The 24,062-nt window shown below is 37.2% G+C and overlaps 1 protein-coding gene across 2 annotated transcripts; it reads left to right on the top strand.

Moving 5' to 3' along the window:
* Positions 1 to 3,523: 3,523 nt before the first annotated feature.
* On the top strand, positions 3,524 to 22,682 carry LOC105048512 (ubiquitin receptor RAD23d). 2 transcript variants are annotated; one of them, XM_010927832.3, is made up of 12 exons: positions 3,524 to 3,705; positions 6,404 to 6,565; positions 8,569 to 8,622; positions 12,406 to 12,488; positions 12,640 to 12,702; positions 13,174 to 13,345; positions 16,914 to 17,081; positions 17,167 to 17,235; positions 17,313 to 17,360; positions 17,439 to 17,548; positions 17,641 to 17,719; positions 22,292 to 22,682. In XM_010927832.3, the coding sequence occupies exons 1-12, from the start codon at positions 3,640 to 3,642 to the stop codon at positions 22,406 to 22,408; spliced, it is 1,191 nt and encodes a 396-aa protein (XP_010926134.1). In that variant the 5' UTR covers positions 3,524 to 3,639; the 3' UTR covers positions 22,409 to 22,682. The 2 variants fall into 2 exon arrangements, with proteins under 2 accessions (XP_010926134.1, XP_010926135.1); XM_010927833.3 differs by having other exon boundaries at positions 3,526 to 3,705; positions 17,170 to 17,235.
* Positions 22,683 to 24,062: the final 1,380 nt, after the last annotated feature.

Here is a 24,062-nt window from a genome sequence, read left to right on the forward strand (position 1 = left end):
GATTTGATCTGCGGCGCTAAGCTTAATTAGTCTAATACAGGGTTCCCCTTTTTTTGAGAGGCCAGACTGGCCGGTTAGTCCACAACAACCAAAAAAAAAAAAAAAAAAAAGAGGCCAGCTACCCCACTCATTGACTCTCTAAACAGTCTTATCTAATTTCTAAGCAATGTGCCTCTAATATTCCTGTAGGTTGCATCAGACCTGTGTAGAGCTGATGTCAACTCAATTTTGTATTCTCATTTTCTTGATAAATTAAGCTTTTGTCAACAAAAGAATAACTAGGGTATCTTACCTTGCATAATATGATCTTTTGTACATAAATTTTTTGGTTTTGTGTTTACGTAGGGATAACTTATTTTTTAAAATTTATATTAATCCTTCGAATATGTAATTATTGCACATATTATTTATTGATTTTAAGCCAATGATGATTGGAAAGAAAAACTGATTCATCTTTTTGACAAGATCTCCTGCATCTCTTAGAACTTGTGGTTTTATAGTTAACTAACTGGAAATTTAAGTTTTATATCCCCTAAACCACGCATCAAATATTGTATCTCTTTTTATTAAAATGTTTATCAGTGGTGATTTAAAAAATAATTGATTGAGCTATCAAATACCCGAAGTTTGAAAAACTCAAAGTCTATAGCGCTTTCTCTCTCTCTTTAAGAGTAGACCGAGTCATATAAATCATTGTGCAATTCAATCGATGTAGGCAGCTACAAACACCAATAAATATGGTGGTTGAGATTTTAGGAACTACCGTATAGTTTTAAAGAAATGAGAGACAGGTGACTTAAGAAGTTATCAGAGGGTAATCTGAAAAGAATCAAAAAAATAAAAGGAAAATGACTAGATTACTTGTGAATTAGGAAGTCTTTTTTTTTTTTTAATAAAGATAAAGACGACTGACTTGTGAAGTCAATTATAGCATAATGCCCTTTTCTTTAAAAAAACGGGGGCATACCAAGCCCTGGGCAAAGTTAAATGCTAAATTTGGGGATTAACCTTCCTCACTAAATTTGCATTGACATATATGAACTCCATCCTTTGGCTATCTAATTTTTTGGTTGAGCCAACCCTTCCCAACAATGTTGAAGCTGCCCACTATTCCTTTCCTCACTTATAACATGGTGATCTCTAGTAGCTTAAAAAAAGAAAAAACAAAACAAAACAAAAGGAAAATGCATGCTGATGAGTTGGTTAAATTTTTAATCATTGCACTAGATATCAAAGTTCCACTATATCTTTCACCGGGGCTTGAGTGTGAAGGTTTTTTTTTTAAAGAGATTTTTCCTCATGTTATAATCCATCACATGTGGGTCTTGAAAAAAACAATACAAAAAAGCTAATTCTTCCCTTGATCTGTATTCAAGCATTTGATTCAGAACAGACTTGATATTGAATTGGAAATGTTCAATGTAGATGTCAAGCAGCATGGTTGGTGAAGCTTTTGAGGATATGAAAGACTTGGACTCGAGTCCTGTTGCTGCAACGCTTCAGAAGGTAGATGATAATATCGGTTTTGGGTTGAAATGAACTATTCCTTGGTGAATTCGATGAAGTCCACAATAAATCCTATAAAAAAAAGTTCTGAACATAGTGGCGTATCCTTCGATTTAAAACTCTCCGATGCTTAAGTCAGTTGGAGGCTTTGAGAATAGATAGTGAAAATGAAAGAGTAGAAGGATGAGAAAAAAGATTGTAGATAAGTAGAAAAAAGGATTCTTGTTTCCTTCAATAGGGGGCTGAAAATGATTAAGCAGAGTTGAGTAGAAAGATGAGAAAAGAGATTGTAAACAAGTAGAGAAAAGACTCTTGTTCCTCTCAATGGAGGGGCTAAAAATGATTAAGCAGAGTCTCAACTCTATGAGTCCTTACTTACTTACTTCTCGGAGAGTAGCCTTTATATAGAGGAGATTTGCTCAAATTGTTAGGCCATCAAGAGAATTTGTTAGACCGTTAGTTTGTTATAACAGAACGGCCAGCTGTATAAAAATCGTGATTGGCTGTAATATAGTTGGAAGACTGTTGATGCTGAACTGAACGACAAATGCAAAATAATCGTATGTATTCCAAGATTTACATCGATATATGATTGATGTGACTCACCTTAGATCAGTAATTGGCTGAGTATCAAATGCCCTCAGTGTCTTCTAATCATATCGGCTAAAGACCGACGTAGTTCATCGTAAATCGGCAGTAAGCTAGATAAGCATTATATTTTAAAAAAAGATCAGGTGATGAGATTGAATTATATGTATCAACAAGTCCCATTCTCATCCCAATTTTTGATTGAGAGTTTTTAGCCTTGGTTTTAAAAAAGTGGACAGATGCAATCTTCCAATCATGTCCGTTTATGTATTGCATGACAATTAGAATTAATTGAGTTCCACATAAAACACAGTGCGTTACATAAACTTTGTAGAATCCAATCAATCATAGTTATCGTGCAATACATGAAGATTATAATGCAAAGACCAGACCTTTCCAGCTCGACCTTGAACTAGAGAAAAACATTAACCAGCTTTTATCATCATCATTGTTGCTATCTTTATCTACTCCCACTCGTACTAAACTAACATCACTACATCCAACCCGATGCATCTAGTATTTTTGCCTCTCGTTGCTCGATACAAGAGGTTCTTGTCGATTCCCGGTTGCCTTTGAAGCATCGAGGGAAAACAAGGAACTTACGTACGTGCCGGGGTTGCAAAACTTCTCGACCGATAATTTCGTGTTGAATTGAAGTTACCCCAAGGCTGACCCAAAAACTTCGGACCATCGCTGCATTCCGACCTTAGTTTAGAATATAGAAGCAGAGCTGGGGTTTTAGTGCAGGTGACGAACAGTGTGCGCTAAATTGCGGTAGGTCATCGATGAGGTGATCCGAAAGGGAGGCGAATGATAGGTGGTGGCTTAGTGGGACTGCATTGATGGAAAGGTGGACGACATGAGAGAGACAACTTTAATTTTAATGGTGGACATTGAACTACAGTAAAAAATTGAGTCCCAACATCAGTAGAGAAGAACCCAGTCCTTCATAAATCAAAGCTGTCGACGTTTGTAACTATGAGACCTTTTTCCTCTCTGAAACATTTCTTTTCAATCAAACTTTCTAATTTGCCATCCCATTGATACCTTTGCATGTGATACACAACAGGATTAGTAATGACTTTTTCTAGTTTTCTTGCACTCGTATTTACCATCATATATTTTTAGAGAAGGCTGCCGGGACGTAGACGAAAGAGAGTTGCTCTTGCTTTACTTGCCGTCGGGTTTTCCCCCTTTTTCTTTTCTTTTGGTTTTCCAATTCCCTTTTCTCACTTTTTGGCTCTCCATGAAAGGCTGCGAGTGCACGAGTAGCGGGCTGTCGACTTCTCCGCCCACGTGTCCCAGGCGAAGAACTGATTATACGTGTCAGTATCTTATTCGCCAAGAAAGCTGTGTCCAGGTTGGAGGCAGTGGAGTCGGCAATGCTCGGAGTTAAATACCGAGTGTCGTTCCGATAATTACTGGGTTTTTTTTTTGTTTTTTTGCTCCTCCCCATCGTCGCCCTATTCTCGAACCACCTGGAGAGAAGAGGGCAGGAAGAACCGTAGGTTCGTCGTCGCCGCCGCTGCTGTGGAGAGGGGAGAGATGAAGATCTTCGTGAAGACTCTCAAGGGCAGCCACTTCGAGATCGAAGTGAAGCCCGAAGACACCGTACTATTCAATCCCCCCTCTTTCTTCGCGGGATTTCTTGTTTTTCTCGACGTTTACTATTATTTACCTCTTTCTTGGGCGATTAGGGCTGGGCTTCTAGCGATCGATTGTGCCTAATCTTAGAGCAGATGGATGCTTTTGGTGCGTCTATATCTGAAGCCGTTTCTTGATCTTGAGAAGTTCCCCTTTTTCTTGAGATGCAGCGTAGTTCGATCATAGCGAATTCGATGTTTAGGGTGATATTTTTAGTAAAATTGGCGGTTATTTTCTTGTCAACATTACCCTAAAAGTGGGCCTTTTCCCCTCAATTTTAGGGTTTAGTGGCGTGGGGACTAATCTGAATTCTGGGTTCTATTCAATTTGGATTCTTTTTGTTTGCTGTCGTCTGGGATACAATTTCGTAATGAATTTGCGTGATTTCATGAATAATCGCTGGCTCTCTGCATGTCCAGCTTCAGATTAGGAGTCATCACGCGACCTTCAAGAAAGCTTGTAGGGTTGGGAACGATGTTATGTTGTTTATGTTGTTGTTTAGTGTGATATGACAGTGAAATTGATCGGTATCTTCTTGTTATTATTAGACTAAAAGTGGGATTTTTTTTCAATTCTTAGCGGGACTTGGACTAGCCTGAATTCTGGATCCTTTTCCCATTTGGATTTTTTTTTTTTGTTTATTATGATATGAGATGTTGTGATTTCAAAGGGAATTGTATGTTTTCTGCTCATCCTGCTTTAGATTAAGAGTCCTTGCGTGATGTTCAAGAAAGCTTATACGACTGTGGACCGTGTTATGCTGTTTCATAGAGCAGTTGAGGACCTTGTTAATGTTTCAACTGCTATAAAGTTCTTGCTTTTGTTTTGTTACATGGAAGCAAGGGTAATTCTAGATTTTACCTCCTCTTGTACAAGTGAAAAGACATCCTGCAGCAGCGTGAATTGGACTACAATGTGGAATTTCTTAAATCTGAATTAGTTGGTAGATATAGTCACTGTTGCTGTTAACCATGGAACCGGATAGGTATTAGAAACTGTGGTATCGAAGGGCAATCCACACTTTTTAAATAATTTTTATATTAGAACGAGTTGCAATCAGATACATAGGATCAATACTATGATGTTTCTTGCCTCGATTTTTTGCATGCCTGGTTTATGCCATGTCCTATCAAGAAATTGCTTTATTTTTTCTGCACTTTCAGGTATACATGATTGTAGCTAATGATCTTGTTGATATGCAACCAACCAAGTTCGTGAAGGTTTACATTGAAGTCTCTTTTGACGGATAGATGTTTGATCAGATGTAGATTTATGAGCTATTAATGTATATATACGACCATATGTCTGCATGTGTTAATTTCCTAGTATTAACCTTATCTCCTATTCCCTTGAATGCTGATCCAAATACTAGGTGTCATTTTTCTTCAGAGTGGTGTCTAGGGCCATAGAAGACAAGTTGTCTACTCTGTTGTGTAGGGCTTTGACTTTTCATTGTGGTGCTCTGTTGTGGACTGGTGGTTACTCAGTACCATAGATACCACAAGTTGAAACCATTGTGAAGACATCTGGGATTTCAATATTATCAAGGATGCTACTTGTTTCAGATAGTTCCCACAGAGGGTCTGATGCCTTTACCCCTTCACTTGGTTGGACATGGATCTTCGATGCATAAGATCACCCCCAACCAACTTGGACTCTATTAAGTGTCAAGGACAAAATCTACTTATCATCTTAGATTTTGATATATGTTTCAGCTGTTTCTGACTGGTGGTTGTGCCATTCAGAACTCCAAAAAAATTATATGTGCCCAAGTTCCTGATGCGCATATTATGAAGATTTAGTGTAGCAGTGAATTTTTAAAAGATATTTGGGAGAGATGATCCTTGCTTATCGTGCCTCCAGCATGACTCAATATCGAGTCAACAAGTTCCTCTTGCCCTTGAGCGTAACTTATAATTGTGAGGAGCCTTAGTCTGAGGTTTAGAATCTTTAAGAAGAGAACAACAGCATGCTGAAGACTGATCTTTGGTTGAGGAAAGGTGGTGCCGGTGGCTGGAAAACATTGTAGATGGCATGCATGTATGATTAATAATTAGAATTTTTTTTAATGAAAGTATTGTTGAAGTATGAAATTTTATATACCAGTAGATCATGCGATGAACTGTGCTTTTCTTAATCATATTCATCACATCTAAGCTTATGTGATTCTCATTGTCGGCACTTTCAGAAGATAGCTGTTTAGTATTTTGATTTTTTTCTGGGCTGATGTAAGACTATATCAAGCTCAATATAATTTTCCAAATCATTTGAAAAACATAACTAATGGGGTATCATAAGCAAGGTTCATTGCTTTGGCACTGGACCTCACACTGGTACCATCTATTATAGTGTCAATATATAGTACGGTACAAGATGGAATGAGTGCCGGTATGGTTTGAGATTGTATACTGGTTCAAGATTGGTATAGTACAGTATGTCTGGTATGGTATGGTACAGTACCGACAGGTATGGCAAACCTTGATCATAAGCTTCTTTCTAGTCTAACTTCACATCTCATGTGCTGATCTTAAATGTCAGGGTTAATGCAATTTTCACAATTTTCAGACTTATCTTTTTGTTCTCTTTGTTTTTTTTCCTTTTTCCTAATGCTGGGGTGTGCAAACAACATCAACTTACAGATTTTTTTTTTTTTTTTTTCCGGCAGGTCACTGATGTCAAAAAGAATATTGAGGCTATTCAAGGGAAAGGTGTTTACCCAGCTGAACAACAGATGCTGATACATCAAGGGAAAATTCTTAAAGATGATACAACTTTGCAGGATAATAAAGTTGCTGAGAACAGTTTTATCGTTATAATGTTGTCTAAGGTATGGCTGTTGTTGTCCTTGATGGAATGTATCCTTGGTGCCTATTTTTTTGCTGCCCTATGTACATGTGAATACTGTCAAAATGTTACCCTTGCTGTTCTACTTTATTATCAATATCCCACTTATATTCTGTTTGACTGCTAACTTAATGTATTTTGTGACATACGTAAAACCATACTATTGTTAGAGATGTAAAGTAATTCTTCTGTTTAGAGCTCATGGCAATGTGTACCATATGGCTGGAAGGTTTGTTTAGTTTTAGTCAAGGTTTAAGGTATTTCTAATCAAGGGCTGGCACAGCATGCTCTGTATTGCTGTTCCATGCCATGCAGTGCCAATAGCATGCTATCTCATGTCTGAGGGTGCACAGGAAAAAAGGGTATGCTGTTCCTGTATGCATAGACCATCTTAGTTTGTGTCAATTGGCAAGCTTGACCGCAACTAAACAAACTTCTTCCACTTGAAGCCTTGAAAGATCAAGTGATCTATCGCTTCATGTTAGAAGATCATTTGCTTAACACCATTATTTCACCTGTTGAGTGTTATTGAGAATTTTTCCCTTGAGTCAGGCTACACAAAACTAGCTGCATATACACACATGTAATGTTTCAGTGTTGGTGGTTTGGTTTTTGCTGTGACATTGTTCTTATAAAAATTAGTAAGTTAGCTATTCTACGTTTTCAAGCATATCTTTTAATTCTTTAAACATGACGGTATTTTAGGCAATTCTCTTCTGTATATATAATAACTTTGTATTATCATAGACATAAGTAAACAAGCCTTATCTGCATCATTTGGGGTTCACATTGTGACTACTTATCTGTTCAATCTATTAGGAGTTATATTTATTGTGCCATCATCTCTTTCTCCAATTTCTTCTATTTGCTTCCATCCAGTTTTCTTATGCCCACTTGTCCTGAACACGCAAAAGAGCCTCTCTGGCCTTCTCTAATCTTTGATGCATATGCCCATATCATCACAGTTGGTTTTCTGTGTATACGTAGTCATATCTCACTTTATCACCTTGTTCTACCATGAATCATTTTGAACTTTGTCAGTTATGCTCATGTGCTTCAACATTGTTGCTCAACATTTTTATAATACAAGTATGTGTGCTGTATTATTTTCTTATAAAAAAATACATGAGCCCCAAAAGCATGCACACACACAAGCATATCTATACTTCATCCATCCAACTTCAACATTGTCAATGTGTCCCTTTGCTATAAACTTTTCTTGTTGGTTGATTTATCATTTATCATTATCAATCTCTCCCATTGCACATGAAGAGGTAGACTCTATGCTGCTTAAGCTGCAGCAGTTAATGCTATTCATACAGTTGTTGATTAGGGTATACAACAGGCAGAAGTTATGATGAAAGGCTTTGGTCGCGAATGAGATCATTTGTTCTTACCTCAACAAAGGAAGCATGAACCGCTTCAATAGAGCCATTTTTTCTTAGTCCCAATTCAATACTCAGTCAGTCTGAACTAATTGAATACATGTGATAAATTCCTCGAATTGACTTGCCAATTTCATGAAGGGTATGATTGACAACTCTAAGTTGGAGATTATCCCTTTCTTGCAAGAGATACCGAGGGAAAAGTGCTGCCAAACTTATGGCATCTGCTATTTCATATGTGACTATAGACTGGACTAAAACAAAATACTTTTTCTTGGTGATTGTGATCCATTGGACATAGATCCAATTTTTCAAATTTTTTGATTTCTTAGAATTTTTCTCTCTAGAGGTATCAAAATACCACTGTGCCTGGATATCTTATTTGTTTCTCCAGGAAAATGAATATATCCAGTGAGGATTTTTAGTTCAATACTTTTTTCTCTATGTTTTATTTTCAAGGTTTTGTATTTGAGTGGGAAAATATGTATAAAGTATAATGATAAACTCTGAATGGTATGGTATGTGCAAAGTTAGCCATAATTTTGTATAATTTTTAGATATGCATAAGTTTGATTTATTTGATGTCGTGTAATCTTTTTAGACTAAAGGTTCATCAAGTGGAGCTTCAACAGCGAGCACAACACCAGCGAGTCAGGTAAGAAGGCAATTTAATAAGATATATGCGATAGTTGTTTTCCATTATCTTTTTGTTTCCTAATTTTTCCCCATATTTCTCTTGTTTGCTGTTGTTATATAAACTTGAAACTATAGTTAAGTGAAATGTTATTGCAGTCTAGTTAACATTATCCATAAATATCTGAGTTTTGTTACAAAAATTTTGACATGCAAGTTAAGAAACTGTGGATAGGCATAACGAGCCCTTGAATTTTAAACTTAATGGTTGCAACTGTTTATCTTGAACCCTTAATGAGAAACTAGTCGGTGATATAATCTTATAGCATAAAAAGCTTATAATGTAGGGGCTGCTTTTTTGTTTTCAGGGGCACTCACTGTAACATCTTAATTGTATTCTATGTTTATTGTTGTTATGACAAGAACTTGCTGAACTACATCAGGAGATGTACAGTGATACTGAAGTTATAAATGTTAAATGTAGATACTGCTATATATTAATGGCATGCAGGTGCAAAACAAGGATGGAGATGCATGCATATGTCCATATCTCATATTTTGTGATTTGAGTCCAATATTGGATACCTAATGCAAATGTTCAGTTAAGGTCACGGAGCATTACATATGACGTAGGATATCACCTAAATTTTTCTGTCTTTCACCCAATTAATTTGAACTTTTTTATCTATTCTCTTTTGCAGAATCAATAGTTCTTAAACATTATGATAGGTTTGTATGGTTATGGTTTGGGTGATGCTTCTGGAACAAATTAAGAATGCGATAGATGATGATTCTTAGCACCATGGAAAGTAGTTGTTATCTGAAGGGATCAAGTGATGGATACCAACGAAAGGTGAATGCTAGTGATGTTCTGGGTCTGGACACTATTAGATCCTCGAAAGACCCTACGATTTGTAGATTTTGCATGAAGCTTGACTCAGACAAAATCAAAGGTCATTGATGGGTGTTGCAGTAAGATAGGGATTGAGGGCATCTAATTGTGGCAGCTGTTAACTGTGGAATATGTAAGATATGAATTTGTATCATGGGGATGGAGTATAGATGACAGGCTGCTTTCTATTTCTACCTTATATCATGAAAAGAAATTATGAAAACTTACAGAGGTTCTTTAAGTATTTTTGCATATGTATCTTGTTAAGGATCTACCTTGCTCTTTCTGATAAATAATAGTGAGGTGGGAGTGATCTTCTACATAACATTACGGTTAATCCTTGGGCTATTTGTTACTGCATTAGTGGTGGACTGTTTTTATGTCAAGTGATTTCAAGCTCCTCTATCAATACTTGAGGAAAATTAGAGACCCAAACTTTGAGGGTTCACCAATGTTCTTGTGTTGCTTGATAGCATTGCAATATGGTGAGGTTTTAACACTAGATGCATTGGGGGTGGCATAGTTCTTTTTTCCTTTGTAAAATAAATTTCTATTCTTTCGTTGCTGATAGAAGATCCTCATATATGTTTAGAGGCTAGAGTCTGAACTTCTTCATGTGTGATATGTGGCTGAGAGCATGAAATCCTAGAGATTTTGTTATTATTATTATTTTTAATGAGCAAATATCATGCTTAATGCTTATCTTGCCACTTCTTCTCTTTCATGTCCTGGTGATATATGGCTATTGGATGATAGCCCAACATCGAGTTTAGAGTGCAGAAGCTGAGATTAGGGTGCAATTTGCCAGCTTGGATCAGGTTAAGAACCAATCTGGCCTGAACCCTGCCAAGAGAATATCTGATCCGGACCCTACTTGAAATGAGAAGGAACTCGACCATCCAAAGAAAACTAAACCCAATCAAAATATTTTCAATAAAAAATATAAGAGTGATTAGGTTAGGTCAATTTGGGGATACGCAATAGGATCTTGATCAGTTTGGAGATATGTAATAGGATCTTGATCAGAAGTCTATACTACAAGTTGGGCCAGTTTTTTGATTGGATTGATGATGTATGATTAATGGGGAATGGTCTGTATATGGGTGGGTAAACCCAATGGGGATATGAAAACTATAGTTCAGTTCAATAAATTTCCTTGCTGTCCTATTACAGGAGACTGAAAAGACAAGCATATTTTGGCAGTCAAACCCTTTTCTAACAATGTTCCTGGAGAGTTTGCCTCTAGCTGTGATGTGCAATGAGCTGCAAATACGCTTTTTAAAACAGTGATGATACTAGTGAAGGTATTCTGCCATCACTTATAGGTTCTTGTTTTCATTTTTTTTCCCGAAATCATGGAATCAAAGCAGGAATTGGTTCCTTCAAAAGATCTATCCTAGTTTTAGAAATTGTGGAAGCTGAAAAATCTGATTTCTAAAATTTTTGAAAACTAAAACTGTCTTTGACCACCACCACCACCACCTCCTCCTCCTCCTTTGTTGCCACTGCTACCCCTGTTCTGGCTGCTGCCATCCCTGCTGGCCAGCACCACCACCTCCGCCGCCGCCACCATCATCCCCTAGCTGCCACCAAATGCAATCCAACTGACTACCAAGGAGGTCTTAGGTTTTCAGTTTTCAGAAAAAAAACAAAAACTGGTTTGGTTTTGAAGAAACTAGAAACTAAGAACTGGATGGATGCCAGAACGCAGTCTTAGGAAAATCTGGCCTTGGAATTGTCATGAAGCTTAGCCAGAAGGAGGGAGAGACCTAAGATAGCATGGGTTATTGTTATGGAGGGATGCAAAAATGTTGGCAACATCAGTGATGCAGCCTTATGAGGAGGACGGTGGTAAATCGTTCATAGCAAACTAGTTGGGATAAGGTTTTTTTTATTTGGTTATGGAAACATAACCTTTTTGCTTGGAGATTCTTTCACCCATTGTCTAGTCATGGATAAAGGAATTTGGTGTCAATACATATAAATTTGTGCAAAAACATGACATTAATACTGCACAAGCAACTTTATCTGTCCGAAGCTATTTATGATCTCAGTCATCTTAAAAAAGATGGAATATGTGAATTATTTGTAAACTTTTTGTCCTGTTTGTAACAAGAATTGATGTTTTTTTTTTCTAAGTATTTTAATGATGCATCTTATAACTATTTAAGTATAATTACTTGATATGCAAAGTGTGGATGTATTGGTAAATGTAGGTCGATCCAAAGTACATGCCTGTTATGAATGCATCAAGACTGAAGCATGTAAAATGGGAAGAAATGTTCCGCTTGTTATCCTCTTGAGATATCAAACAGATGGGGAGTTTGCAAAAACTGTTTGTCTGCTCTTATTTTGTTCGTTTAAGTACCCTAATAGTGCCTGTTAGATTACCTGTTATAGAAGCTGTTTCTAAAGCAATAGCTAAGAAATTTAGTATTTCGTGATAAGTATCCTGGCATATTTTCCCTTTTATAAGTGTACCTATATTAGATAAAGAAACATGCTTGTGAAAATGGAGGAAAGCACAACATAATTTAAGTAGCTATGGATTCCATTTGAATCATGCATATATCTATTTTCGGTTCCAATAGTTGGATGTTTGTTTACTAAAAATGTCCAAAACTGATACAAAATGGTTGTATGTACAAATTCCAGCCCTGATTCCCTAACCCGTTGTCTTCCACAATAGTCTGTAAAGAAAAAGGGCAGATGCTTAACTTGTAAAATTGTTTTAATATTAGAATCATGTGCATTGTATGAATTTGTTTCTGCTTTTATTCAAACTGACCTGGGTGCCTATTCAGCAATGTTCTCAAGTTGAATTAGTTTTTAGATGCATTTATTTTTAATTGGTAATGTGCATAGGATCAATTGTTATTTTTAGTGCATCATAGTAGTTGCTGTTCTTTGCAGGCCTTGCCTCCTAGCACTGTGACTCCTAGTGTTTCAGCCCCAGCACCCACACCAGCTGCAGCACCCCCAGCAACCTTGGCCCCGTAAGTCTCCCGCCCCCCCAACAACCTTCCCCCCACAGCCCATAGAACCATCATAATGCTCCTTTTTTTGTTATACCTTTACTAAGACATATACATATACCTTTATGCAAGTGAGTTCTGTTACCTGGTTGAAACTGTAACCATTGAACAGGGTCCCTGCAACTACACCTACTCCAAGTGCCACAACTGCACCAGCTTCTGCAGTTACTGCACCGTAAGCTACTTTTGTCACTTTGTAACCAATGCTATCTGCATTTTTTTTTTTGCCATTTAAGAAAACTTCAAAAGTTTTTTTTTTTTTTGCCATTTATTGGTCTTTCATTGTATATATATCCTTTCTGTCATTGTTTCTTCAGCATATATAGCTCACCCTCAAGCTTTATTTTGGCATTGTTTAATTATTCGGTCCATCTTTTGTTATTTTCATATGACTTTTACGTCACAACTTGATTGGTAGAAGGTAATGAGGCAAGTGATAAGTATAAAAAATTATGATAATAAGCAAGTTAAACTAGCTTTTTTCTTTTGAGAGCATAAACTAGCATTTTCTTATTCTTAAATTTTCATGCTTTATTGTCAATAATATTTAATTTATTATATATATATATATATATATATATAAAATTCTGCAAACCTGTGATTATTTATTTTATTGACCTGTATTTTTACTTTTATTTTTAAGCAGTGCCGATGCTTATGGTCAAGCAGCATCCAATCTTGTTGCAGGCAATGCCCTTGAGCAAACCATCCAACATATTCTTGACATGGGTGGAGGCACTTGGGACAGGGACACTGTTGTTCGTGCTTTACGTGCTGCATATAACAACCCTGAGAGAGCTGTTGAATACTTATATTCAGTAAGCTTCACTTGCTTAAAATTTAATATTATTTATGCCACTGTTTTGTGAATGCTGTCTTCTGTTTATGGCATAGCATAAGTTTGAATAGGCTCTTGCATAATTTTTAGTAGGCCCTTGTATCCCACGGTACCATGAAATGATGATATGAAGTTGTCTTAATGGAAATACTTCACTAGAGATGTTATGCTTCATCTTGATCTGACCCTGATGTCAGAAAATTGATGTTCAAATACATTATATACCTGAGTGATCAGTGATATTAAAGACTTTGATAACTGATAACTGATGTTAATTGTGAACCATTATTCATTGTGATTATACTATTAGTTTTGATTTTGTTATTTGATGATGGAAGACCAGTTAAAGTATCAGATGCGGCCATTATATTCTATCAGTCGTGATGGCTTCCTCTGTTTCCATTGATTTTTATGCATTTTGGCTGTATCTATCCAAAAGGTAATGGAACATCAGAAGGCTTTGGTCTACATGTAGCACGAGACTTGTTTTAATATGGAAGCTTGAAAATTAGCTCGACTATGTCCTTTTTATGATTATTTTTCTGAATCAACTTTTACTTTATGCTGTTATGACAATTGTAGGATGCCGGTGTATGCTGTGTACTGTAGGGTTTCTGTCTTTATAATACTTTGTCAATTGTCATACAGACTGGTTTCTGGGTGTGTAGGTTGCAACAAATCAGCAGGTTGGGGTAAAATATGATTATATATCTGTCCCAAAATGTCTGATGCAGAATGGAGGGACGACATATGTTAAGCTGGTGTGATTAACTAGCGAAACCTTGTTAATTTGCAGTCCATATTATGCCCAGCGATCTTTATTTATTTATTTATTTTGGTTGGTTGGGAGGGGGTGTACATATAGTTTCTACTTTCTACCCAATAACTGACGTGAGTGTATTTGGATTCAGTGGCAATTTCTTGGCAAGATTTGCAAACTATATCATGAATGAGGCCTGGTTCCTATGTCTCGACATTCTGTTGCATTTAAAATGATTTTCTGAATATTTCTTCTCTCTCCCCCCCCACCCCCTCAATCAAAAAAAAAAAAAAAGAAAAGAAAAGGAAAGGAAAACCTCAGGGGAAAGGGTCCTTTTTTCTGGATTTTTTTTCCGGGGTTGGGAGTTTAGGGTTACAGGCGCAAATATTCGCAATCTACCCACACCCTTCTTCCTCTCACTCACGCACTTACAAAGCGGTCATACTTGAGAATGATTTTCCATGTTTTCTTATATTAAAACTGTCATAATACATTACAACAGATTGTTACAGCTGATGTACTAAGGATCGGTAACTAAATCACTACTGCGAAATTTGACCAGCTGTTGACCTCAAAAGTGGCAGAATTTACCAATGGCGATAAATATAAATCATATTTTCATCAGATATTTCTAAGAATGCTACAATCTGATAGACAGGAGAAAAATTATTCCTTCTGGGAGGGAGCCGTGTGCTAGTAATTTGCAAATTTTTCTTTATTGGTCCAATCGGTCTGTATGATGATATTTGCAAAAGAATTTTATTCCTATAATTGCTGTATGTGTGATGAACCAAATAAGATGATGGATTTAAAAGGATGAAAGTTCCTTCATGGAGATCAAGAATTCAAAACATTGTCTTTAGATCAATTTTGTTATTTGATAGTATCATGTTTCTTGATTTATTTAATATTATTTCATATCTTTGTGAATTGAAAAATAAATGGAAGAATGTTTCTGCTGCAAATCCTGAATTTTGAGTGGCTAGATTAGACAATAGCTTAGCTGGGATGGATGTGAAGACATGAGATAATTTTAGAGCATCATGTTTTGATGAAATCTTCATCTGTGGTGATGATGATATGTGTTCTGTTAAAAGTCATTGCAGATATATATGAAAACTGCTATATCTTATAATATTCCTTCAATGTCATTCCTGTCCATTTGTGCCTTTTTGAGAATATGCGAATGACAATTGCCAATCTTGAGGTCAATATTCTATATGGATGAATCCAAAGGTTGCTAGAATTGGTGTGTCCAAATCTATATCCAGATTTAGACCTAGTCAACGTATGAGTTGTGAAGTTCAGATTAGGTTCCAAATCCAGATGCTGCAAGGACCTCAGTTACCTAAGTTTGGATCTCTCTCTCTCTCTCTCTCTCTCTCTCTCTCTCTACTTAGACATGTAGAAAGTGAAAATATTGGCCATCTTATTATTATTGTCGACATTTGGACCTAAATGAATCGAATCTTGTTTGTAGGTTTCTGGAGCTGTCTTATGAACTTGGATCCAATTTTATATGGCCTTGGATCTAAATGTGAAAATTTGTCAGAGTTGAATTGAGTAATTGTCTTGGATGGCTGTCATTAAAAATAGCATATTTACCCACTAAAAACAATAGGGCAGTTCAATGGTTAGCCATGAGCAGGCAGGAACTAGAGGAATCTGATAGCACTTTCAATTACTCTATTTCTTTCTCTCATGGTGATTACACTAATCCTCTTGTAGATTTGGTATTACCTCCCTTCTTATTTTCTTTGTTTATTGCTTTTACTTTGTTGTTCCCCTAACAAATTTCCTATACCAGTCTGAGCTGTAGCTGGTCCCACATAGTTTTGTGCTAAAGAAGTCTTTCTAATAAGGTCATACAACCTGTTAATAGTGCTGGGTTGCACTGTTGTTGTGTTGCTAGTTGCATGTGACATACACTTGCAATTCATGGACTCTCCCTGCACTGAGATGGGGGTGGATAGGGCTGTAGAAGGATCTGCTGGTTAAGGGGGCATGGCGAAACGTCTAAGGTGCTTAGGAATGAAGAGTCGAAGAGCCAGTGAGAGAGAGAGAGAGAGAGAGAGAGAGATTTGATGATCTATGTTGTGTCAAGGTCCGATTCCAAGTAAACTTTGGCTGATGCTGCTTGTAGTATGTGTCGGTTTGAATTGTGTAGGATATTTTCTGTAACGGATAGATATGTTGGACCCAAGATTGATTAAACCAGCTGCTTTGGGTTGAATCTTTTTTTATTTCCTTTTTTTTTTTTGCCTTTTGGGGTGGGGATGCTCCATTTCCTGTCATCCTTCTGTACCATTAATTCAATAATGGTTAACCACTAGGTTTGAAATACTGCAGTATGGTTTTATTCAGGGAAAAAAGAAATGCTGCGGTAAGGGGGTGTACTGGCCATATATCAGTATGGTACATACCATGGTACACTTTTGTATATACTTTATGGTTTCTCGCCAATACAGGGTGATTCACCACCATATATACTCCAGTGTGGTCCGTTTTCCAAACTTTTTTTAAATGAAGGAGCACCAAGTATGGTCAGAATGAAAAAATGCAGGCATTGCATATCTGAGAAGCGTAATTCATCTAGATAGGCTTTTCCTTATTATACCTTTTTAATGTAGTTTATTCTACATGGACTAGTATGTTGAATGCTGGCTGGCACCAGCATAGTTACCATGCCATATCATGGAGTGCTGGTGCTCGGCATGCACTAGCTTGGCTGCATGCATCTCCAGATTTTCATTTCACACTGTATGTTCTTATGTTAACATGCTACCAGGGGATTCCTGAGCAAGCAGAAGCACCACCTGTGGCCCAAGCCCCAGCAAGTGGGCAGATGGCTAACCCACCAGTCCAGGCTCCCCAGCCAGCCCAGGCTCCCCAACCAGCCCAGCCAGCAGTTCCTTCAAGTGGGCCAAATGCTAATCCTTTGGACCTCTTTCCCCAGGTTGAAAAATGAAAATTACTGGCTTATCCTTGCTAGAGATTTTGGTGCAGCTTTTTATGCTATTCTCATTACCTGTTGTTTCCAGCAGGGTCTCCCCAGCATGGGCTCCAATGCTAGTGCAGGCAGCCTTGATTTTCTTCGCAACAGTCCACAGGTACCATAAATTTCTATAGGAGATAAGGACTGAAGTGCCTAACCATAATTTATGATTATCTCATTTTCCTGGTGCAGTTCCGAGCCTTGCAGACTTTGGTGCAGGCAAACCCTCAAATACTACAGGTCGCTTCTCATTCCTTACCTCACAAAATGTTCTTATTATACTTTTCTTTAACACTATTCTCAATTTTTTTTTCACAGCCAATGCTTCAAGAGCTAGGAAAACAAAACCCTCAGGTTATGAGGCTTATTCAGGAGCATCAAGCTGAATTTCTTCGTTTACTTAATGAACCAGCTGAAGGGGCAGAGAGGTTTGGAGCTGTTGTGCTATTGTATATCTCATCTATTTATGGTATTATTGAATATGTGAGGCTTCTTATTTTTCTAATTTTTGTGACTCCAGCAACCTACTAGGACAATTAGCGGGTGCAATGCCACAAGCATTAACAGTTACTCCTGAGGAACGCGAGGCCATTGAGCGCGTAAGTTGTTCATACCCTTGTGTGTTGAGTTTTGTATGCAATACAGTCTAGGCAGGTTCATTGCTGAGCAGCGCGCCTTTAAATTGATAAATTATGGATTGGGATTTGGGACAGTGTTGATCTTAAGTTGTCAAATTAGTACTGATGTTTAAAAATAACAAGTGAGTATGAGCACAAGATTCAACAGAATTCCTATAAACTTCGGTGACATCTATTGTTGAATTTTTGAAAATCGATCAGAAACTAAGTTGGCAGTAAGATTAAATGTTTGCAAAAATGATATGTTACAATAATCTGGGGCAGTGAGGTTGCATAGAAGGTCAGGAGGGTAGTTTCTAATCAGCTTAGAATGAATAAATGTTTAGCTGGGTAATGACATGATTGATGGCCCGACTAGTTATGCCTACGATGTCACATTACATCTTCTTAGTGCAATCAGATTGATTTCCATCAGATCTTGGAGATCCACTGTTGGGCGTGAAGATCGTTAGTGCAATCTCAGTATGAAACCCATAGAGACAGCAAGTTTAGGAGCGTCTCATTTGTGAATTTTATAAAAATAGATGATCATAAAATGATAAAAGCAGATTCTGTGTGAATAAATTTTTATGAGGAACAGGGGAGACATATTGTTCACAAAACCCTTTTTGTTGGTTATATGATCTGACGGTATCGCTAAAACAGGTTTCATGAACATCAACCAAACAAGTGTTTTGAGGGGGGGAAAAAACTTATATGCAGATTTTATGTAAATAAAGTTATATGAAGAATAGGGGAGCCCTGTTTTCCACAAAACTCATTTTGTTGGTTATATGATCTGGCGGTATCTCTCAAACAGGTTTTATGAACATCAACCAAACAGGTGCTTTGAGGGGAAAAAACTTATTTTATGTTTGGTGCAATCCATTGTGGTAAAACCTGAAGATCATGAAGTCCCGTAATGTAACTAGAATTTTAGATGGGGCATCAATGTATTTATCTATAGTTTTAAAATGACATTCCATTGTTTTTTTGGTTTATCTGTAGGCATGTTTATTTGTTTAGGAATTAGGAGTTTGGTTTCAACTTTGAGGAAAGAGTCAAGATGATAGTTAACTTAGATCATATTTCAAAATTTTGTCTTTTTGATTATCCATTAAGGAGAAGAATAGGTTGCTCTAGTTTCAGTTTATTTTGTATAGGAAGAAGTGAAGCACATTCTAGGTTGCCTTCAAGGGCCTATTTGGATCCTGGGAGAATGGGACTGCTGGTCAACAACTAATTGTTATGTTTTCAGGATAGCAAATCTTCTTTCTAAGGTGACTTATTCCTAAAATCTAGGGATTGGTTTTGTCACTGACAAACCCCATTACCTTGTACCACTCCCCTCCAGTGGTAGTCCCAATACAGAACTTCACTGCGAACCTGCTGGGAAGATCTTATCAGAATGGTATGATCTTGCCGGCATCCAAACAGGGCCTCAGTCTTTCTTTCCTTTCAGTTTCTTTTAGTTGGGGGCCTGTAAAGAACTAGAACTGCTGAAGAAACTAGAAAGGAATGAATCAGGGAACCTGTTTTTCTTAAAATTTGTTTTGTTGGTTTTTTGATCTGTCAGCATCTCTAAAACAGATTTTATGAACATCAACCAAATAAGTACGTTGAGAAAATTTATCTGTTGTGGGTTCAATTTGAGTCCATTTGGGTAAAACCTTAAAACCATAAAGTCCCTTGGATATCAATAAAAGAAACTATAAATTTGTTAATTTATGCGTGGTTGTTTTTGGTTTATGTCTAGATGCATCTGTTTAGCTAAGAACTATGAGTTTGGTTTCAACTTTCAAAGTGGTTAATTTGGGTTATATTTAAAAATCTCTTGTTGATTATCCATAAAGGAGCTGAATATGTTGCTTTAATTTCAATTTTATTTGTATAGGAAGAACATTCTAGATTGCCAATAAGTCTTCCTTTCCTTCAATTTCTTTTTGTTGGTGGGGCCTGTAAAGAACTGGAACTCCTTAGGAAAGGAATGAAAAGATTTCATCATGGCTGATACTCAAAGGAAGTTTTCAGATATTAAATTATTCATGCATACATACACATACAGTGTAAGAGAACCTGTTGATTTCAATGTTACATTTTTTACTTTTGTTGGTGTAGTTCATCAAAATCCTTATCCTCTTTGTTCTCGTCTTTGTCAAATATGATCTAGATTAGACTATTCCAGAAACCATATCCTTTAGTTGTATTAAACAAACATCGGTCCTATTGGGATTTGTGTAATCACTTTAATCCCCTGCAATATCATGGGAGGCTTTGATGTTCAAGATGCCTTAATTTGCAGATAATGCTGAAAGCACCATCCAGAAAACTTCAAGAACTTTCGTTATTAAACAAATAATAGATTCTTACTGGGACCAGGACCTGCATTTCATTTGAACAAGGTGTCTATAGCTAAATTAGTTAGGCAAATCCAAGAATTTGCAGGATGCACATTTGTTGATGCAACTAGCTCATATCATGTTCTCCAGATTTGCAAGATCTTCAGTACTTTGCCCATTCTTTTGTTGAGTGAAATGATTTTTAATATTCTGGGAAACTAGTCTACAGATCTAGCTTACAGTGTAGGCCTACATTTTTAAATTCAATTGAGGATTTTATGTCGTAATGCATTCTTTAATTAATATAAATTGACATCGCTTTGCTCACTATTGGCCTGAAATTATGACATCTTGCTTTTATAAAGCAAATTCTTTTAGTCTGCTTTTGGTTGTTGGATGGATAACTTGGGGTTGAAATAACCATAACCATCGGTATCACCTGCTTGACCAGTTAACCATGAAGCTGAAAAAGTTGCTGTCTGGTTGCTGCTCGCTTGACCAGCCTTGTTTTACCAATATTGGCAAATGCTGTTTGGTTGAGAAGGACATGGGTTAAGCGGTTAAATGCTGCCTTTTGGGTTGGGGACAAAAAATGGCAGCAGTGAAGAAGGGTAAAAGGTGAGGGGAGAAGGGACAAACAGAGCAAAAATAAATGAGAGGAGGGCTTAGTTGGATGGTCCTAACCAGACCTTTGAAATATTTTTAACCAGGTTAAGTGGGTAAAATTGACATTGGGTGGCTAACTTAACCACCCAAAAAGAGGTGTTTGGCTGGTGACTTGGATAACTAGCAATTAACCAGGGGATTAGCCTGGACACAAACAGGGCCTAAGAGGAGACAATGCCACGCAAATTGGGAAGTAGGCAAAAAACATACAACCCTTATATAAGAGGGATTGCAGGTGAATGTTGAGGTATGCACTTGGCAACGAGCTTGTGTGATAAAATTTGTCATGTAGAACGCTAGATACTAAGAGCAGGACATGGAGGTTAAATGGTACAATAGAATCTTACAAGATGCACCAGTTAATAGATGATCTCAATTTTGAGAGTGGAAGAAGTGGATGGCAAAACATACAAAATAGGGACTGGACTTGTGGAAAAGATACTTGGAGAAGATTGTTTGTTAGACACTTTTTGCTTGTGAATGGGAAGTGTAGGCGAAGAGGTTGGGGTGTCAGTAGGCCGTTTCAAGTTTCAGTTGAACAAAGAACACTCTGACAGACATTTTGGTTATGGCCAAAGCTTGATGCGAAATTGTTGAAATTAAAACTTAGCAGCCTAAAAATCACAGAGAGGGTGTGCACATCTCGGGTGATATCCTTTTTCTTTTTTAAAGATATTTTATGGACTATTAGAAGTAAAAAGGTGGTGCAAGTTTCCAAGACTAACTAGTTTTATAAGGCTGCATTTTCTTGCCTGTAAGGCGAGTTGGCTACCTGGCTACTTGGCACCATCTGGAAGAGCGTTCACAAAATTGACCTGAAATGGATGCCAAAAACTGAAGTTGTGTTTATTAGTGATCACGAAATTCTAGTGGGAACAATCATGAAATGAGGCTCTCATCATCAAAATCTACTGCTCTGTTTTATTCATTCTCCTATATGTATTATGCATTGCGGAGTAATGCGAGAGACATGCATCTTAACATCTTGCAGAAATAGACAGGTAGGACAGATGGGAGAAATTTTTCCCGAATTTGTCATCTCGTGCTTTAGGAAGTTACGGGAAATTATGGGTCCAAAGTCAAGTGCTCAATGTTGCGTGGTGTAAAATGCTAATGAAATAATTGAAGCCTGTTTAAATTGTCAGGGCATGTATGGCAAGGTTTTGAGGAAAGTGGTCCAGATGCCTCCAAGATAGCGTGGGGGGAATTTATGTGAACATTGGAGAAGGGTGCAGTTACTGGGTGCTAGACCTGTAGGATTAGGCGATTAGCTATTTAAACTATTCATTAAACTGTTCTCGTGGATACAACCATAAAGGAAAATGGCCCCATATGGTAGGTATATTTATTTAACTTTTCAAACAATATATTTTGAACAATCTTTTTTTTTTTAATATATAAAATTTTCATAAATGGTGATAATTGTCCCTATACTATATTTGTATTGGATTTTAAATTTGGGCATGTTGAAATCCACGAAATCCACATTCTTTGGCGCAAGATTTGGAAATACAATTATAATGTTTTTATTTTCATTCCATTGTGTCAGCTCGAGGCGATGGGCTTTGACCGGGCTCTTGTGTTGGAGGTCTTCTTTGCCTGCAACAAGAATGAGGAGTTAGCTGCGAACTATCTTTTGGACCACATGCATGAATTTGAAGACTGATTGAAGTAGGTAAAAGCTTGACCTGCAGCTTTACTGAGTGCATGCTACTCCCTGTTCACAAGAATTGTGTAGTATGTGCATGCAACTCTCGGTTCACAGGAATTGTGTGGTTGTGCATTACTGTTCGTAGTGGACAAAGAATGTTTGGTCAATCAGAGCTTTTTATATGTTTTTTCCTCTTTATATCTTGCTTCTTTCATGAAGACATAATCTCCATGCAGAGTAAAGTATCATGAGAATGCAATTTGTGTATAATGATTTTATTTTGGGACCATATCAGCAGCATAGCACATGAATGCAGTTTCTTATTTACTTTCATGATAAAATAATTTTTTATTTACGTTCGGTGATCGTAGAGTTTCTTATTTTATTCATGATGCCGATCAAGAAATGGAGAAACAGAAGCTTGTAAAATGCTGAAGATATTGTATATCGTAATATGATTTTCTGGCCACTGGAAAGTGGTGATCTTGCATCTTTAAGCTCTCTCTGACCCTGGGTGGTTAGAGATCTTTGGTGTTGCGGTGTGGTCATTGGTGTCAAGGCATCTGGGCTCTTTTTCAAGGACTTTTTGTTTTTTTCCCTTAATTTCATGTTTTTGTATGGGGATGCAACTATTCTGCGGTTACTGGATGAAATTTTGGAAATGGAATCCGGTAATCGATTCTTTGATTCATCAATTATGTCAAATGTTCAAATTTTGTTTCTCCTTTTTATGGTTGTGAAATAAAATCACAATTCGAGTCCTTTCATAGTTCTCTAACCACAAGGGACTGTATTCATTTTATGGTCACCGTATGAAACTAGAAAATAGAACTTAATGATACGTCCTAGAGGTCATTCCCGTCATTGGACGAATAAAAGAGTGAAATTTAAGGGTACGGATCCTTAAATTGTCGGAAGTCAAATTTCATGATTTTGTTTTTCCTTTCAGTGGTGGTTTGTAGGTCTAGAATTCTTGTTTCCTTCTTGTTTCATGGCAAGTTATCCTAAGCCGTAAATTGTATTTCCATATATTGAGCACGAGAGCGAAATTTCATGGTACGTTTTTTTTTTTTTTTTTTTTTTTTTGTCGACAGCAACGCTGGCATTAGCTTTATAATTCCCTTAAATATATATCGTCGGCCACTAGTACGGCAAGGACAAGCCTTTGAAGGCCCAAGACTAGCTCGATCACCGGCGCGCTGTGCATTATCGGGCTGGTTTCCGTCGATCTCATTCTCGATGCAGGGTAAGAAGATGTAGAGTAGACTTGTGGTCGACAAGGACCACCGTCGCTGGGGGCAGACTGAAATGTATCTTGGTATCACGAGGCCGGGCAGAGATGACGGTGGATTGAGACACAATCCACCGTCATCGTCCGTGGTGCTATTCTAGATGACACCCTGAATGTGAAGGCCGAAAAATGTAGTTGATTGGGAGGTGGTGGACGAGCAATGGCAACGCGATAGCTTAGAGGAATGATGATGAACTAATGGTGGAGGTACAGGTGTTGAAGTCTTGGAGCCAAGGAGCCAAGAAAGAAAAAGAAAACAAAAAAAAAAAAATCGACTTTGAAAGTTTGATTCAAAAACTGAGATTTCATATTAAGCTTCATTCGCATCTTTATCTTCTTGGTTGGATTTGGGAAGCACATTCAGTTGAAAATCATTAG

Source organism: Elaeis guineensis, chromosome 7, assembly GCF_000442705.2.
Source record: "Elaeis guineensis isolate ETL-2024a chromosome 7, EG11, whole genome shotgun sequence".
NCBI classification, from domain to species: Eukaryota; Viridiplantae; Streptophyta; class Magnoliopsida; order Arecales; family Arecaceae; genus Elaeis; species Elaeis guineensis.

What these genes read in the sequence shown, in the direction of transcription:
- LOC105048512 (XM_010927832.3), top strand. Translation starts at nt 3,640, where the DNA reads ATGAAGATCTTCGTGAAGACTCTCAAGGGCAGCCACTTCGAGATCGAA. An exon ending in GCACAACACCAGCGAGTCAG is followed by an intron (nt 8,623 to 12,405) that starts GTAAGAAGGCAA and finishes TGTTCTTTGCAG; the next exon opens with GCCTTGCCTCCTAGCACTGT. An exon ending in AACGCGAGGCCATTGAGCGC is followed by an intron (nt 17,720 to 22,291) that starts GTAAGTTGTTCA and finishes CCATTGTGTCAG; the next exon opens with CTCGAGGCGATGGGCTTTGA.